The sequence below is a fragment of the Mastomys coucha genome, unplaced genomic scaffold (assembly GCF_008632895.1).
Source record: "Mastomys coucha isolate ucsf_1 unplaced genomic scaffold, UCSF_Mcou_1 pScaffold18, whole genome shotgun sequence".
Lineage (NCBI taxonomy): Eukaryota > Metazoa > Chordata > Mammalia > Rodentia > Muridae > Mastomys > Mastomys coucha.
Window position 1 is genome coordinate 89,512,172 of NW_022196900.1, and position 17,898 is coordinate 89,530,069.

General features: G+C 48.1%; 1 protein-coding gene across 4 annotated transcripts in view; it reads left to right on the forward strand.

The window, feature by feature from the left end:
* Wasf2 (WASP family member 2) overlaps window positions 1-14,750 on the forward strand; it is a 60,902-nt gene extending 46,152 nt beyond the window's left edge. For all 4 annotated transcript variants that reach the window (XM_031378958.1, XM_031378960.1, XM_031378961.1 and 1 more), the window contains exons 3-9: window positions 4,544-4,678; window positions 5,184-5,337; window positions 7,662-7,779; window positions 8,770-8,900; window positions 11,177-11,332; window positions 13,131-13,639; window positions 14,430-14,750. In XM_031378958.1, coding sequence (XP_031234818.1) covers window positions 4,544-4,678; window positions 5,184-5,337; window positions 7,662-7,779; window positions 8,770-8,900; window positions 11,177-11,332; window positions 13,131-13,639; window positions 14,430-14,587 — 1,361 coding nt within the window. In that variant the 3' untranslated portion in view covers window positions 14,588-14,750. The remainder of the gene's footprint in view (window positions 1-4,543; window positions 4,679-5,183; window positions 5,338-7,661; window positions 7,780-8,769; window positions 8,901-11,176; window positions 11,333-13,130; window positions 13,640-14,429) is intronic.
* Window positions 14,751-17,898: the final 3,148 nt, after the last annotated feature.

The following is a 17,898-nucleotide window of genomic DNA, read 5'->3' on the forward strand; positions in this document are numbered from 1 at the left end:
CCTTCTCATTACTTAAATTTATTTATTTTAAATTTTATTTTATATGTATGTGTTTTGCCTGCATATTTCTCTGTACACCATATGTGTGCCATGCTCATAGAGGCCAGGAAAAGATGTCATACCCTCTGGAACTGGAATTACAAATGCTGTTATCTGCCATGTGGGTGCTGGGGATTAAACCTGTGTCTCTCAGAAGAACAGCCAGGGCTCTAACCGCTGAGCATCTCTGCCGCCATTATTTGTTAATTTGCGTAGAGACAACCTCATGTAGCTCTGGCTGGCATCAAACTTATCATATAACCCAAGGGTGATCTTGAATTTCTGATCCTCTTACCTTCATCTCCCAATTGTAGGAGTCCCAGCGTACACTATTACAGTGTTGGAGAGCAAGCCCAGGGCTTTGTGCATGCTACACAAGCTCTGTACTAACAAAATAAATCTCTGGCTCTGACTTTGTCTTTTTGAAGTATTATACTTCTGTTTCCGGAAATTTACATTTGAAGAATAGAAACTATCAAATCTGATTGGAATTACAGTTAGAAGTTCTTCTAAGGACATGAGTATGGCAAACAGTTTAGGTCTAAGTCTTCCACTGTCTTTCACCGCACCACCATTGCCCAGCTGAGAAGCTGTTCTTTAGATTAAACTGAACATCATCTTTCTGAATTGGGTTTGGGAGGTTCCTCTAAGCTTGGAATTTAGGGTATTTAATAGTCATTTGGTTTTTGTGACAAGGTCTTGCCATCATTCCTGGGCTTCACTGGGACTCATGGGCCAACGTGGTCCTATCACATTAGTCTCGACGCCTCTGGGGTTGGGGATGCCTTGCACTGACTTAGACAGTTGAACTCTGAAAAGTTATCTCTGTGGCAGAGCAGTATAAGAAAGAAGTTCAAGCTGGGCTGTGGTGGCGCACACCTTTGATCCCAGCGCTTGGGAGGCAGAGGCAGGCGGATTTCTGAGTTCGAGGCCAGCCTGATCTACAGAGTGAGTTCCAGGACAGACAGGGCTATGCAGAGAAACCCTGTCTTGAAAAACCAAAAAAAAAAAAAAAAAAAAAAAAAAAAAAAAAAAAGCCCACTGCTCTTTCCATTATTTTAATCTACATTTTGCCATGTGGCTGGTTCCCTGAGCTCAGGTACCAGGCATCCATCTCCTCAGATCTTCCTGCTTCAGCTCTACTCCAGAATCCGTTTTCCTCCCAGATGTCTTATCTCCATTTCCTGCCTAAGCCATAGGCCATAAGCTTTTTAATTGACAGGTGATGCGTCCATACAATATACAACATATTCTCTCTACAACACAGGGCAGGAGAGATGGCTTGACTGTTAGGAGTACTTGTCCCAGGCTGGAGCGATGGCTCAGTGGTTAAGAGCACTGGCTGCTCTTCCTGAGATCCTGAGTTCAATTCCCAGCAACCACATAGTGGCTCACAACCATCTCCAATAAGATCTGATGCCTTCTTCTGGAGTGTCTGAAGACAGCTACAGTGTATTCATATACATGAAAATAAATAAATCTTAAGGAAAAAAAGAGTACTTGTTTCACTCAGATCTGTGGTACATGTATCCCAAAACCCCCAAAGCAGAGGCAGATGGGTCTTTCTGAGTTTGAGGCCAGATAAAGCTACGTAGAAATACCCTGTTTCAAAAAGCAAAGAAGCAAACAGAGTAGGACACTTTTAATTCTTTTATTGGGGGGAGGGTTTGTTTTTCAAGACAAAGTTTCTCTGGGTAGCCTTGGCTGTCCTGGACTCACTCTGTAAACCAGGCTGGCCTGGAACTCAGATCCACCTATCTCTGCCTCCCAAGTGCTGGGATTAAAGGCATGTGCCACTAGTACCCAGCCAACACTTGTAGTTCTTAGACCAGAATTTGGTTTCCTACACCGGCATAGTGGCTTACAGCTTCCTGTAACTCCAGTTCCAAGGGATCTGGCACCCTCATCTGTCCTCTGTGGGCAGCCTCTTGCACATGTGCATACTAACACACAGAAGCACACATACACATAGATGGGAATAAACACTAAGAAGAAGTACTCTGATGTAATAGAAACAGCTGCGGCATAGGCTGGCACAGTGATACGCAAATCATCTCGGAGCTGAGGAAGAAAAGGGTGAGATCATGGCAAGTCTGAGGCCAGCCTGGTTTGCTAAGTGAATTTGAAACCAGCCAGGGGAATGTCAAGAGACAGTGTCTGAAAATAAAACTCTGTGCTCTAACAGTCTGGGTCTTCTGACTCGAGGCCCACTGTTCTTCCCATTGTCCGTAGTGTGATTCTGAGTCACCCAGGGCCGGGCCTAGCATGGGAAAGAAAGCCTTCCCCTGCCCCGCTCACTCCTCAGAACGGGGGAAAGAGGCCAGGCAGTGCACACCTTTACTCCAGCCTGGGCTGCAGAGCACAGCCAGGGCCACACAGAGAAACCCTGTCTCACAAAAAGGAAAGCTGAGCACAGGCCTTTAACCCTAGTATTTGGAAGGCAGAGGTGACAGATCTCTGGGTTCAAAGACACCGTGTTCGGTGGCTCTGGAGAGCAGCTTAGAAGTTAAGAGGAACAAGCAGGTGTCCATAATTAGTGCACTGGATGAGAAATTACTTCTTCAGCAGAACTTGAACGTATCTCTAACTTACCTACGTCTGATACAGGGATGCAGAACTTTTCATGTGAGAAGGTCACTTTATGTTTTCTAACTCACAGTTCTCAAAGATCTTGTCTGCGCACAATGTTCCGAGCTAGCCAGGGTTCCATAGTGAGACCCTGTCTCAAAAAAAGAAAATAAAGAGTTATCAGTTTTGTATTTTGAGGTCTTTTGTGAGATTTCACCAGATGCCCCACTGTCACAAACGCTTCTACCACGGGACAGAAAATCTGAGTCTTCTCTGGGAAATAGAAAGATAGGTTAGCCAGGTATGGTGGCGCACGCCTTTAATCCCAGCACTTGGGAGGCAGAGGCAGGCAGATCTCTGAGTTCAAGGCCAGCCTGGTCTACAGAGTGAGTTCCAGGACAGCCAGGGATATACAGAGAAACACTGTCTAGAAAAGCCAAAAAAATAAAATAAAATAAAATAAAAAATAAAAAACTTTAGAAAGATGGGTTAACTTGTAGTTTTTTCTTTTCTGCCAGACCAGTTGAAATTTTGCTTTTGTTTTGAGACGGGGGTCTCACTGTGTAGTCTAGGCTGGCCTTGAACAAACAGCAATAGTGATTCTCCTTGGCTTCCCAAGTGCCAAGATTACAGGTATGAGCCACCACAATTGGGTATTTTTAAAGCTGGCCCATTTTCCATGCATAATACTGCATGTTTCTTTGCTTTTGTTTCCAAACAAAATTTTCCTTTCCTTGGTGGAGCAGGAACACTGCTGTGTTATCAGTCTATCAAACAGGACCCTCTACCTGCAGAACAGCGACGCAGTGTCTTGGCCTCTTTTGAGTCTTTGAGCTCAGGAATTCATTGTTGCTGCATGAAACCATGCCGCATGCAGAATGAGGAGCTCCTCATTGACTTATTAAATGTACCAGGAGCTCACAGAGCACTGGTCTTCTGGGTTCCCTGGACAGGGTAACTGCAGTTTACCCTGAGGGTGTGGCTTCCCCTCCGGTCCAGGTTAGCCTAGTTCCCCTCAAATATGTACTAAGCTTAGAAGCTGAAGAAAAAACAAATGAGACCTTACTTTAAATAGGTCTCAAAATATCGTCAGGTTGGGCAGTCATTTATGTCTGCCTGCACTTTGTGAGTAAACAACTGAGGTTTACTCGTTCCTAGCAAGAAAGTGCCTTGTGGCTCGGAATAAGTGTTGAGGTATTCCAAACTGCTGTTTCTTTGGCTGCAAATTCTCCTTGAATCCAGGGTTGAAAGTATAGAACTCTTTTCTTGTTCTAAAAAGTGAGACTTTGTGGAAAAAGACCAGTGGCATGTTGTTTTTCAGGGAGGGCTTGAATATCTCAGCTTTTCGCTTGTTCCCTGGGGTGTGGGTTTGAAGGATTGTAACCTGGAGCAAAGACTTTGAAAGCTGTGGGTTAGAGAATGTAAGGTGACCTTTTCACCCTTAGAAGACGTTTGGCATCTGTGTGTGGGGTGGGAACTCAGGCCCCTTAGAGATGCCCACGCCTTGGTTTTCAGTGGGCTTTTGAAGTTCTACTGAGGAGGTCATTTAGTGTACTAAGCATGGACTCCTGGCTGTTGCTCTGAACTCCCAGTCTGCTCTCCAGAGCCATTTTACAAGGTGCTTTACAGAATAGGAGGGGCTGAGAGCCAAGGACAAATGTTTGCATATACTGTCTGCTCTTCCGGGACTAACTTGTTGACATTGCACCTTTTGATTTTGTTCAACCTGCTTTGAATTTCATGTTTGTTCAGAATTTGCCAAAAGTGTTCTATTAGTTATGGACTATATATGCACAGTGACCAATCTCCAGCGACTGTCTCTTTCTCCAAGGACGACAAGCATGTGTGTGTTTGGTGGACAATACGCTCTTTAGTCATTGGGCTGGCTCCTTCTCACTCCCGTGCACTAGTGACTCGCTCTGTTTGCTCTTTCTAGGTAAGTATGCAGAGGACATTTTTGGAGAGATTTGTACTCAGGCAAGTGCCTTTGCCTCCCGAGTAAATTCCCTTGCCGAGCGGGTTGACCGAGTACAAGTTAAAGTTACTCAGCTGGATCCCAAGGAAGAAGAAGGTAAGGAAGCTGAGGCAGAGCTGCAGGCTCTGCTGAGCAGTGTGTGAGATCCTGCCCCCGCTTTGTTAAAAAGCAAGAGGAGATCAGAGAGGCTGATACACATCTGCTTGGAAGCAACATAGCCTCGGTGTAAAGAAACCTTTTTACCTTTACCACACGCCACACTCCCTTTCTTCCTTTCCGAAATTCCCTAGTTCTCAAGTTTCCTCTCCCTCAATGGTATTTTGCTACCATAAAAGTACTTGGAAGATTCGTTTCACTTAAGGAAAGGCCTGCAAGATCTGGCCACATAGTAAAGCTTTGTGTTGCTTCATCTGTTCAGTCATGAAATGGCTGGGCTGCTGACAGCCTCGTGGGCCTTCCCCAGAGGGGGAAGGAAAAAAAAACCTGGCTGCAGCCGTCTGCAGCCAAGAAAGGCAGCAGCTGAGGCGTCTCCGACCGTGTGACTCAGTGTTTGCTCAAATAGCCTGTCGTCCATTTTCTAACGCCTTCCATCTTCTCTCAGTGTCACTACAAGGAATCAACACTCGAAAGGCCTTCAGGAGCTCTACCACCCAAGACCAGAAGCTCTTCGACAGAGGCTCTCTCCCAGTGCCTGTCTTAGAGACCTATAACAGCTGTGACGCTCCTCCCCCTCTTAACAACTTAAGTCCTTACAGGTAACTGCTCTGTGTGTGTGTGTGTGTGTGTGTGTGTGTGTGTGTGTGTGTGTGTGTGTGTGTAATTAAAAACTGCATTGTCTAAAATCTCTAAAGATAATGTTTATATCAGAGAATAGAATTGAACTTCCTTGTCTGGCCTCTGAAAATCATGCTGCATCTCCTATATATTGAAAGTTTGCTGTACCATTGATGCTGCAGAGTTTAATTTGGTAAAAGCAAATCCATCTGGATTCCATCCAAGGAATTTAGTTATTACAGAAGCAAGAGGACTTGTTAGCAGGCAGTCCTGCACATAGATTCCCAAGGGCCACATTCTAACCAGGTTTCCACTTTCTTAGAAAACTCTAAATTACCAGATGTTGGGCAAGTTAGTAGGACCAGCCTCATACTGGATGCTCTAGGCTGGAGAGGGGGCCTCCAAAGTGTGAGGAGTACTAGTATCCTTCCGCGTGAGTGCCATTCACTTTATTTTGAACACCCTTTGGGTGGTTTCTTCTGCAGGGGCCTGCCCTGCTGTAGGTAGTCATGGAAAAGGGAGACGGTAGGCTGAAAGAAAGCCTAGAGTCCTCCCCTCTGGTGATTGGCTAATGTTGTCTTTCTCTAGACCAACTGAGCAGAAGTAGAAAGGGAATATTTATCTTGCTTGTATCCGTAAAAAAGTAGTTACAGGTAGCTAGACGTGGGTGCTACGGTCAAACATGGGTACACTGAGAAGCAGTGTGTACCTCTGTGAATTCAAGGACACGGGTCTGTCCTCAAATAGAGAGCCTCAAATAGGAGCTTGGTGGTGTCTCACAGAGATCAAGAAAAGTATCTGCCCTTTGTTTTTTGTTTGGTGGTTTTTGTTTTTTGTTTTTTGTTTTTTTTTTTTGTTTGGTTTTTTTTTTTTTTTTGGTTTTTCGAGACAGGGTTTCTCTCTGTAGCCCTGGCTGTCCTGGAACTCACTCTATAGACCAGGCTGGCCTCTAACTCAGAAATCCGCCTGCCTCTGCCTCCCAAGTGCTGGGATTAAAGGCATGCGCCACCACTGCCTGGCAAACCTAAAGCATTTTTTAAAAGGAATTACTAATGGTTGATCTAGAAGTACCCTTGGTGTTTGAAAAGCAAGGAGTAGAATTGTCTTTCAGAAGTTTTGGCTGGTTGGTTGATTTACTTTTTCTTTTTTTTTTTCCTGTTTCTCTTTATCTCTCTCTCTCTCTCTCTCTCTCTCTCTCTCTTTCTTTCTTTGTTTTATTTTGTTTTTTGTAAAGGTTGGGTCTCTCTATGTAGTCCTGGATGTCCTAGAACTTGTACATACACCAGGCTGTCTTCAGATCAGCCTTTTAGATATTTTGTGTATAGTTCTTTTTTGTGACACATTCTTTCTACATAGTGTAGGCTGGCTTTGAACATCTGATACTTCGCTCTCTGCTTTCTGAGTGCCAGGATTACAGACATGCAGCACCATTCCTGGCTTCCCGTGTTTATTTTAGAAGAAGAATAATCCTGTACCCTGAACCACACACTTTCTGAACAGTGGAAGCTTCACCATACCAAAGTAGGAGATTCTAGTCAGGATCACGGAGTATGGCATATAGTTCTTACTTAGTAGCTCACTCTGAACTGTGTATTGCCGTACCAGCTAAGACCTTGTGGCCTTTTGTTGTTTGAGACAGGGTTTCTCTGTGTAGTCCTAGCTGTCCTGGAACACAAACACTCTCTCTCTCTCTCTCTCTCTCTCTCTCTCTCTCTCTCTCTCTCTCTGGCTGGCCTTGAACTCAGAGAGATCCATCCGCCTGTCCCTGCTTCCTGGTAGATCTTGTAGTTTTAAAACAGCTGGCCATTTGTGCTCAGTGGGTCTCCTTGCAGTAATACTGGACACTGAGCTACTCTACAAAGGAGCAAGAAGTAGCAGTGTGCTTAGTTCCTTATCTGTGTGTAGAAGAGCAACTGTACACAGAGACACGTTAGGTAGAAAAGACCTCAGTGCTTTTTACAGAGTCCCGGGGAATGGCTAGGGAAGGGGAACCAACAGCAGAAGTCTCCTTAGAGATATACCTTATCCAGATATCTTTGTCCTAACTGTGTGCAGGTGAATAGAAATAATCAGAATTCCTGCCAATCCTGGCATGGGAACTGAGGCGTGGCAAAGGTTTGTAAGGAGTAGGGGCACTCACTGTGAGGGCCGTTGACAGTCTGGTGTGGGAGCAGAAACATGCAGTCGATTCGAAGGCGTCCTGACTCCTTAGTGTAAAGACTATTCACTGGTTGGTGTTTGGAACATTGGATTGAGTTGGGAGCTCATCTCTACTGACAGCTACTTGTCTTCATTTCTATCCCAGGGATGATGGAAAAGAGGCACTCAAATTCTACACCAACCCTTCATACTTCTTTGATCTTTGGAAGGAGAAGATGCTGCAGGACACCAAGGATATCATGAAAGAGAAGAGAAAGCATAGGGTGAGGGGAAAGGGGCCTCTGCTCTACACATCAGTGGCACAATTGTAGAGGGGGATAAAGAGGAAGCCAGTCTTATGTGAAGTAATTCCAAGTGACTGCTAGCTCGAATGCCAGGTAAAACTCTTTTTTTTTTAAAAAAAAAAAGAAGAAGAAGAAGAAGAATGTGTCCACACCAAATACCACCAAGATGAAAGTATAAATCACACCAAAAATATGCATGTTGCCTGGCACTGTGTAACAACTGAGTATATCTGAGCTGAGCTTTGGAAGTAGGCTTTTCTGTTTACTGTTATTTTTCTTACAATTTGCACCCGACTCTGGTGTACACCCAGCTAGCCTGGTCCCATCCACAACAGTTTTGCAGCTCATTTCTCAAAGACAAGCACCAGGTTAGCCCCTTGCCTCCTGGGTGGGCGGGGCCAGGATTGCCTGGTTTGTGGTGATGCTCTTGAGGCTCCTGGTGCTGTGTGGCCTGTCAGCTGTGACCTCGCAAATCCATTAGCATGGCCGTCAGCAGCCCCAGGAGAGTGCCAGGGGCTGGTTTGGCTGCAGGAGCTGGAAAATCCTTCATTGGTGTTTTTTTGTTTTGTTTTGTTTTTAACTGTTTCCTTCCATCTGCCCCAGATCTCTGGAGCTGTCAATCTTCTTCCCTTGACTGACCTTTGTGGCACGGCAAATAACAAATAACTGTTTACTAACTTCCTAACAATTAGAGCCACTTAAAGATGTGAAACAATTACCCAGAGAGGTAGCTGCGGTTTCCTATTAGAGGTGCTTGTGTGTGAGACTGAGCAATGTTCTGCCCAGGAGGTGGTTCGAATTGGACGGCCTCTAGGTCACCGCAAACCTGGTAATTCTGTAAATTCTGCTGTTATCATGTGTTGTCCTGGCAAATCATCCCAAGAGTATGTGTCCATGAAGATGGGTAGAATTTTAATGAAGCACTTTGGAAAATGTTTTACAAAGGCTTGCTGTTCCTTTTCATTATAGAAAGAAAAGAAAGATAATCCGAATAGAGGGAATGTGAACCCACGTAAAATCAAGACTCGAAAGGAAGAGTGGGAGAAGATGAAAATGGGACAAGAATTTGTAGAGTCCAAGGAGAAGCTGGGGCCTTCTGGGTAGGTGTGCTTTGTAGCATTCTTTGGAGTGGTTGGGAACCTCAGGACAAGAGGCTCTGGCATGACACCTTTCCCACCGTCTGAAATCTGGCTGTAGGGTTTAGACTAATATACCATTAATCGATTACTTTTAAGAGCATCCATCTGGTAATTAAAATTTCTAAATAAGTCAAGAGACTCTGCAGCTTAAATGAGGTGACTGGAATGGTCTGAAAGGGAAGGCCATGGTTTGTAATGCTGATACTCTGCCAGAAACCAGTATACCTAAGGGTCTCGGAGGAAAGACTGGAAAAGCAAGAAAGTGGTCTTAGAAGCTGTTTGCCTCCAGAGCACAGATGAAGGCTGTGCTGAAGAGCTGGGCTGGGCCTGGGAGGGGCAGAGCAGGCAAGCTGTGGAAGAGAGGCTGGCCAAAGGACTGAATACAGACCTCAGAGTCAGTGTGGGAAGGGTTGTAGGGCCACTGTGGAGGCAAATATATCACTCTGAAGAAGTGGGAAATGGTACCCTGACCCGTTTCCCAAGACCAAATCACACTGGCGGTTTAAAGAGGCAGAATGGTTTTAGAACCTGGTTTGATGCTTATTCCGATGTCTGACCCCTGTGACATTCAAAGCCAAGTCACCACGACTGCCTGGTGTGACAGTCACCCTGGCTTTTCCTCTAAATTCATTGCACCTGGCTGTCAGAGATGTGTGCAGCCCATACTGGGCACTGAGTACTGATCAAGGGAAGAGCTCTTGCTTTTAGAATAACTACTATGGAAATCTTGACACATGTGACACTTGTTTTTCCTGGATTCAGGGTTTTGTTTCATAAGCATGAGGAAGATGGTAGAAATGAACCTTTCTACAGAGAAACCAGTGCTAAAGGGGCCTTCATTGATCTCACTGCCCAGTCAGGGGCCATTTTGTTCCACAGTCCCATCCTGTTTTGATAGGCACGTGGTTTAGGATTAGTGACTCTTATGGCCATAAATGCCAATTGTCAAAAGTGTATGTCTGATTTTGAGGCTTGGGTAATGAAGAGGAGGAGCTGGCCTCCCTCCATCCCCCCTCCCCTCACCTTCCTGAAGGCTTGGAATTGGCTGTGTAGCTAGGCTGTATCATCTGATTATTTACGTCCCCACAATTCTGATCCTAGGACCTGTTCTGTGAGCTCTGTAGGACCCAGCAGTGGCAGAGGAGAGGAAGAGGAGGCAGAGCAGGCCAGCTTTGCTAGTCGGTGCCCTGTGTGTTTGAGCTAGCGTGGAGGCTTCCTGCTTCATGTGCTCATTCACAGCCAACTCACCCAGGGCCTAATGGGCTGAGGAATGGGTTTCCATGCAGCCAGCTCTAAAACACTTTCATTTTTTTCAAGACAGGGTTTCTCTGTGTAGCCCTGGCTGTCCTGGAACTCACTCTGTAGACCAGGCTGGCCTCTAACTCAGCCATACCCTGCTTCTGCCTCCTGAGTTCTGGGATTAAATGTGTTTGCCACCGCTGTCAGGCTTCTAGCATCCTGATTTAAGCAGCAACTCATGTGATAAAGGACATGGTAGAGAAACCATCATGACTGCCTCATGGCTGCCTGCACTCCTCCTTGGCTTGCTTCTGCAGTCAAATCCTCCTTAGCCTTTAACACTCCAGGGGCTTGTGTACCTCAGAATCCAGCTATCAGTCACGTGTTTGTATAACCTGTGGGGTTTGGCTTTATTCTTTGTCTTACAAAGGTTCTGGGAGTCAGGTTTATCTGTACCTAATATTTAGGAGAGCATTTAAATAGACAAGATCGCTGGGGCAGCGGTGGCGCACACCTTTAATCCCAGCACTTGGGAGGCAAAGTCAGGTGGATTTCTGAGTTCGAGGCCAGCCTGGTCTACAGAGTAAGTGCCAGGATAGCCAGGGCTACATAGAGAAATCCTGTCTCAAAAAACAAAAAACAAAAAAAAAAATATATATATATATAGACAAGATCTCAATGTATTACTCTGGCTGGCGTGGAACTTAGGGTGGCCTCAACGTCCCAAAACTTACTTACCTTTGCTTCCCCTGTGCTAAGACTAAAGTCACATACTACCTACCTAGCCTAAAGTATAATTTTGGTGTAACAGGAAACACATGGGGAATCTCCTTATTTTGCTCCACCCTAATAATCTTTGTGTCAAATGCACTTACGTGGTTGATACCTTTTAGTAAGAAAAGAGTGAGCACTCAAGGTCCATATGCTTAAATACATTTTGGTGCTTTGGATAGAACTAGATTCTTTAAAAGACAGCTTTGACATTGGTGTGTTACCAGGTATCCATCCACCTTGGCGTACCAGAATGGCAGCATTGGCTCTGTTGAAAATGTGGACGCAGCCAGCTACCCACCACCGCCACAGTCAGACTCTGCCTCCTCGCCTTCCCCTTCATTCTCTGAAGACAACTTGCCTCCCCCACCAGCAGAATTCAGGTACATAATAGAACTTCTTCCATCCACCCTGGGTAGTAAAACACTCAAGGACAAAGAAAGAGTTCAGGTCACTAAAGTGTTGGAATAATAGGAATACCATTGATGAAGTATCAGCAGAGTTGTTACCCCATACTAGGTACCCATCAGCTTTCATAAAGAGGCTGGGGCGGGGTGGGGAGACCTCATAGACAGCTGCTTCAGCCCACTTCAGTTTACCCTAAAGCATGAGCTGAGCTAAGTGTGGTGACCAACACAAGTAATCTCAGCACTTGGGGCAGGAGGATAAGAAATTTAAAGCCAGCTCGGACTACATAGTGAGTGCTTGGACCATCAGGACTGCATAGTAGCTGAGGTGAGGGTGGCTGGGTGGGGACAGCACACCAAGGGAAAGGGGAAATACAGACTATGTGACTTCCAGTCTGGCTTCTGGGTGTGTGCGCAGTGGGGTCTTGGGCAGGTGTGTACAGAGGATTCCCCATGGTGGCGAGAAGGGGTCTGAGGGTTGTGTGGGCGTCACTGTCCTCTCTGTGCCTGACGAGTGGGCCTTCAGGGGCTCTTTTCCCCCTGGACACTGCCTAGTTAGTGGATGAGTATGATGAAGGACCCTCGGATGGAGACTCAAACAGTGCTGGCCTCTTCCTCTCTCCTCATTCTTGGCCCTTAAATTACCAATCCCAAGTCCTCCCCCTCCAAAATCACTTGTTGCTGGTGCCTTGTCAAGGTGTAGTTGAGGCTTGAAGGTCTGTGGAAGCTAGGAGCTGCTGCTGTTCCCTTCCTCCTCTTCCTCTTCAGCTTTTACTTCTGAGATGGGGTCTCTTTATGTAGCCCTAGCTGTCCTAGAACTCTCTATGTAGGGAGACTAAGCTAGCCTCAGACTCACATAGATCCACTGCCTCTGTTTCTGGAATACTGGGATTAAAGGCTTGAGCCAACACTTCTGCGTAGTAAGGTGCTTTTCTAAGCAGTAACTCTCAGTGCGGGCAGGTTTTCACAAGAATACCTCTCATCTTCACATTATAATCTGAGACCTTGAAGCTGGAACCTCACATCTGATCCCTGAAGTGAGCCTTCACCCTCTTTCAAACCTGGGTCAAGAGTTAGCCAGGAGTTGGGAGTCGTGGTTCATGCCTTTAATCTCAGCATTCAGGAGGCAGAGGCAGGCCAATTTCTGTGAGTTGAGGCCAACCAGAACTACATAGTGAGACCGTGTCTCAAGCAAACAAACAAAGCTGGGCCTGTTAGTTCAAGCCCGTAGTTTTAGCACTTGGGAGGCTAAGGCAGGAGAATGTCATGTGTTCTAAGCCTGCCTAGACTATATAATAAGGTCCTATCTCCAACTCCAAATGGACATCTGCCCCACCAAATTCAGTAGCATTCATAGAGTAAGAAACAGAGTCCAGTGGATGGTGAGGACTTGAATTTTTATTCTAGCTCTTTCTTGTATGTATTTAGGTCTAGCTAGAGGTTTAAACTGACAGCCACCCATGCGACACTCTCCAGGAGGGTTCAAGGAGCCATCTCCTGAAAAGATTAAAGGGGACCTGAACTGCTGTCTCTGCCAGTCTTGCTGACAGGGCACTTAGTAGTCTCCTTGAGTCTCCAGTTGCCCTTCTGCTGGAAGGTTCTTTCCCCACAGTGCTGCTCATTCCTTTGTGGTCTGTTTTGGCCATTTCCATGTGTCTGAGGCAGAACAAAATAGGAGTCAACTAAGACAGACCTGAGCTTATAGACGAGCCTGCCTCTGGGCAGGGATAGGCACCGTGATTGTGATGGTGAGTCTTGTCTCTTTGGCTTTCAGCTACCCTGCAGACAACCAAAGAGGATCTGTCTTGGCTGGACCCAAAAGAACCAGCATGGTCAGCCCAAGCCATCCACCCCCAGCTCCTCCTCTGAGCTCTCCGGCCGGTCCCAAGCCTGGCTTCGCTCCTCCCCCTGCCCCACCCCCTCCTCCTCCCATGAGTGTGCCACCTCCACTACCATCTATAGGGTTCGGGTCTCCTGGGACCCCTCCACCCCCATCACCTCCATCTTTCCCTCCTCACCCTGATTTTGCTGCTCCTCCCCCACCTCCCCCACCACCAGCAGCTGACTACCCAATGCCACCACCTCCCTTGTCCCAACCATCTGGAGGTGCTCCTCCGCCTCCTCCTCCCCCTCCCCCTCCAGGGCCCCCGCCTCTCCCCTTCAGTGGTGCTGATGACCAGCCTGCTGCACCACCACCACCTCTTTCTGAGGCCACCAAGCCCAAGTCTTCATTGCCTGCTGTGAGTGATGCGCGAAGTGACCTGCTTTCTGCCATACGCCAAGGTAAATCCACCCTTTAGCTGAGATAGAGGCGCAGGATCTTGACACAGACAGCTCAGAGATTAGACCTCCGGGTCAGGGTGGGGCTTCCCTTAAAGATACTGGAATTGAGAGTTCTTTCTATATTTGTTGATTGTGAATTATTTTTTAAGCTGGGACTCTAGAATTCCTTGAAGTAAAGCACGTTATGTGTGTTTACGTACATACTTTTTCTTGAGAAAAGATCCCCAGATGAAAATGAGTCACTATCCCATTGGCCAACCTCTCAGCCAGACTCGATGGCAGATGTCTTCTCTCCTCCAATGTCTATGTCTTTCCTCACTGCTCTCTCATCCCTCCCCTATCCACCCCCCACCTGCTTTCTGTTCCATTGTTTTCTTTCTTTTTCTCTTCTTCCAGCCATCAACTACCTTCCCTCTTTCACCTACCTTCCCCTTCTGTCCTCTCCCTCCCTCTTCTGTCACTCATTGGGGTCAGATTTGGTCCCCGAGGGTTGGGTATGGTTTGTTCTGTTGGTAATCCTCTGAGCTCCATAGGTAGACTGAGCACTTACCTGACAGGGTATGGTGGTACTCCACCTTCAGAAGCCTCAGTGCCCACAGCCAGGAAGAACACTGGCCTTCCGCCCACAACCCAGAGGTGCTGAATCCATAGGACCTGTCTTTCCTTTTTTTTCTTGCTTCTGTGGGAATCCATCTTTTTCTGTTCTTTATAATCCTGTCCTGATCACACTCAGTCCCAGAGGGTTGTGGGACTAGGGCTGTGCTCCCTAACCCTGCTCCTCTCCCATCAGGCTTTCAGCTGCGAAGGGTTGAAGAGCAACGGGAGCAAGAGAAGCGAGATGTGGTGGGCAATGATGTGGCCACCATCCTGTCCCGTCGAATTGCTGTCGAGTACAGCGACTCGGAAGATGATTCCTCTGAATTTGATGAAGATGACTGGTCGGATTAATTTTCTGCCTGTTGCCCACATTCCTCTTTCTATTCCTCCCACCTGCCTTCTCTGATACAATGTAACAGTCTCTCGGGGGAAGAGAGCAAGGACAAAGAACTGCAAGGGGCCAAAACCTTCTCTGGAACAGCCAAAGATCTCTCCGAGTGCTTCCTTCAGATGACCATGTGCCTCCTCTCCGTTCCTGCCTGTGGGCTCCTGAGGGTCGTAGCTGAGCTGATCCATTTTCCCCTCATGTGACTGTTATATATTGACAGGAAGGAGTAACCCTACAGCAGATCCCTTTGCTTGGGTTTCACTGGAGATAGTGCCTTCCCCTGATAACCATTTTAACCCATGACCTTCCTTAAAACCTTTCCATTTAGCTACTTCAAATAATGCTATCCACCTCCCGTCTTACAGCAGTGGGTACAGCCTGTGTGGACGCAGCTGGTCCCTTTTCTGTGCCCTGAGTCTATAAAGCGGGCCAAGTGCCCTGGCAAATATACTGGCACACCCCTGCCCCACACTCAGCCTTCTGCAGCAGGTAGGCTTGCTTCTGTTCAGCTCTGGCCGGATGCCTTTGTTCTGGAAGTCGTCAGGCCCCTAAAGACCATCTCACTCCTCTGCCCAGAAGTGATGCCCTTCTGAAGGCTGAGGCTGTGGCCTTCCTCCCATGCTCCCTCTTGGTGAGTGTGGTGTCCTTTGCATGCCCCACCTCACCCCAGGTGCCTTAAGACTGCACAGCCCAGTTTTAACCTCTGATATTCATGACCAAACTAGCCCTGACACACAGGGACCTGGGCCTCTGCTGACTGTCAGGAGCAAAACTTGAAGGCGTGGCACCACAGGACTGGAAGAGAATGGAACACCTTGGGTCCTGTCCGCTCAGGGTGCTGAGGCCAAGATGAGAAGTGACTCTCTCAAGGTCACACAGACAGTGATAGAACAAGAGCCCAGGCTTCCTGTTTCCAAGTCACCTGTGTTTCCTGGGACCAAATAATGAGCACCTGCTGGAGTCTGGGCAGAGCAGCCTGGCTGCAGTCTACTCCAGAGCTCCAGAATGCTTGCCTTTGGAGGGTTCACAGCCTGCGCTGGCCTCACCTGTGTGGCTTTAACAGCAGCCTCTCTGGTAACCATTTATTTCCCCTTTCTGTCTCCAGCCAGTCATGTGGCATGGGAGCTGTGCTGGGGAGGCAGAGTAGAGAGGAGCTGTGGGGCAGCCAGCCTTGGCAGGTGCCAGTTTGCAGCTCACTGCACCTCCCTCCCCCCTTTTGTTTCCTCAGTTTAAGCAGAGGTTGTGCCAGCTGTAGAAACTTCAGTCCCTCAGGCTGGCAGCCGCAGCAGATACCTGCCTGGGGGGGCCTGGCAGCCATGGAGAAGGCTGAGAGGCAGGACAACATGGGGGTCTTCCTGCCTGTCTACCTTGCTGTGCATGGTGATGCTGACCCCCCTTTACCTCCCCTCCCAGAACTAACACACGGGTGCTATTATTCAGGAAAGAACTGAGCAGTTCTGGCCAACAGCAAGGCTTCCTCTCTTCTGCCCCAACTATTGTGTGGCCTCTTGTGCTGAAATCGGCTTCTCTGGCTTCAGAGCCTGAAACAAAGAGGAACGGGATCTGTCTCTACCCAGCACAGCAAATGGTTGTAGTAATTGCCAAAGCCCTCATAAACCCCTCCGGCTTGAGGGGAGTGCAATCACGGCTCTGCGCCTGCACTTGCTGAGTTCCTCCCCTCTGCCTCCTTTCTTGAACTCAGAGGTAGGGGCTGAGCATGCAGGTGCCAGCGGGCCCTCCTGCTGTGGCTACTCCAGAGTGCTCTGCCTCTCCATGTGTCCATGCCCCCTGCCCTGTCCCCCTAAATCCAGTGTCTGGCACAGGGTTTGGCACTCAACTCCATGCTGTGCATGTTTCCCACCCTGGGCCTTAGAAGCTGAAGGTGCTTTCATCAGAACCTTAAAGTGGCTGTTGATGGTACCCTGGCTGCAGCCCAGCGGGGGCGAGAGGGGCAGGGGAGGGCAATGGTCCTTCCAAATAGAAGTCCTGGGGCCTGGCCAGGTCAGGATTTGGGCCTAATGTTTTTTACTAAATGACTCCCTCCTGCTCTCTGAGAAAGGGGAGCCAGAGCCACTTACTGTGGTTCTGTTCCGACCTTGAAGGGGCGGTATTGGCCTGGCTTCTGGAATGGACAGAGTCCACCAGGAAAGACTGGGGGCGGGAGGAGATGGGGAGGGGCCCTGTCTGCGGAAGGTAGGATTAGATCATTAGCTCAGTGACCTCCTAGGGTTCCGATGTGCTGTGTTCTCATCCTACAGCTGGTTTGGTAATGATCTGCAAGTCCCGGAGAGCAACAGCACAGCTCTGCCTGATGCTCTCATTAAAATCCATGCAGCCAAGCTCTGCGCTTTGTAGCAGCCGGCCTTGCAGAGCCTCCTCAGCTTGGGGGGCTGGGGATCCAGTCAGCTGAGGTCCTCTAGGCTTTACTTAGGCATATGTGTACCAAAAAAAAAAAAAAAAAAATTTTTTTTTTTTTTTTAAAAAAACGTGCTTCTTTAAACCCAGAGCCCTTTAAAATAATAAAGGACCCAGTGCGGGTGGGTGTGTTTGTGGAGTCCTGTAAGCGTAGGATACAAAGTTTAGTGACTATTTAAGCTGGGCTGAGGCTGGTAAGAGTATGAAGCAGTGGCCCATAAGGACTCTTAAGTGCTGAAGCCAAGGAGCCACCTCCCTTCCCAGTCTGCCTAGCCCAGGGGGCCTGCCCCCATTCCTGTAGCCTAGGGGCCCAGCTCGCAATTGGTAGTGTCAGAAGTGACTTGTAGCTTTGCCTTGGTTGTGAGAATGATTTCATTCCAGGGGAGGGGGTAGGGAATCCCTTGGAGGCTCAGAGCAGCTGGCCCAAGCTGCAGCCTGCCTCCGTGGAAGCTCAAGCGCCCTCAGAAACGACCCTGGCCAATGTCACCACAGAGCTGAGGCAGAGTTGTCAGGGCTAATGTGAAATCTCTTCCCGTGGCGCCGATCCTCTGACTCTATAGCGCCAGCTTGGACAGATTGAGGTCTCTGTGGCTTTAGTAACCCTGCTTAAGCATTCCCGCCGTGTCCCTGCTCTGCACTAGAACTGCCTCCTGCTGCAGCCCCTTACTTGACCTCAGGGCCTGGGGAGGGAAGCACTGTGCCAGGGCCAGGTGATCCAACTCAGGGGATGTGTCAGCCTCTGGGGGAGGGGGGATTAAGCTTTGAGCTTGGCTGGTGCCCATTGGACCTGGGACCAGGTGTAACACAGAGAAGTGCCTCTCCTGTGCTTCCTGCCTCGTTCACTTTAGTAGGGCCTCAG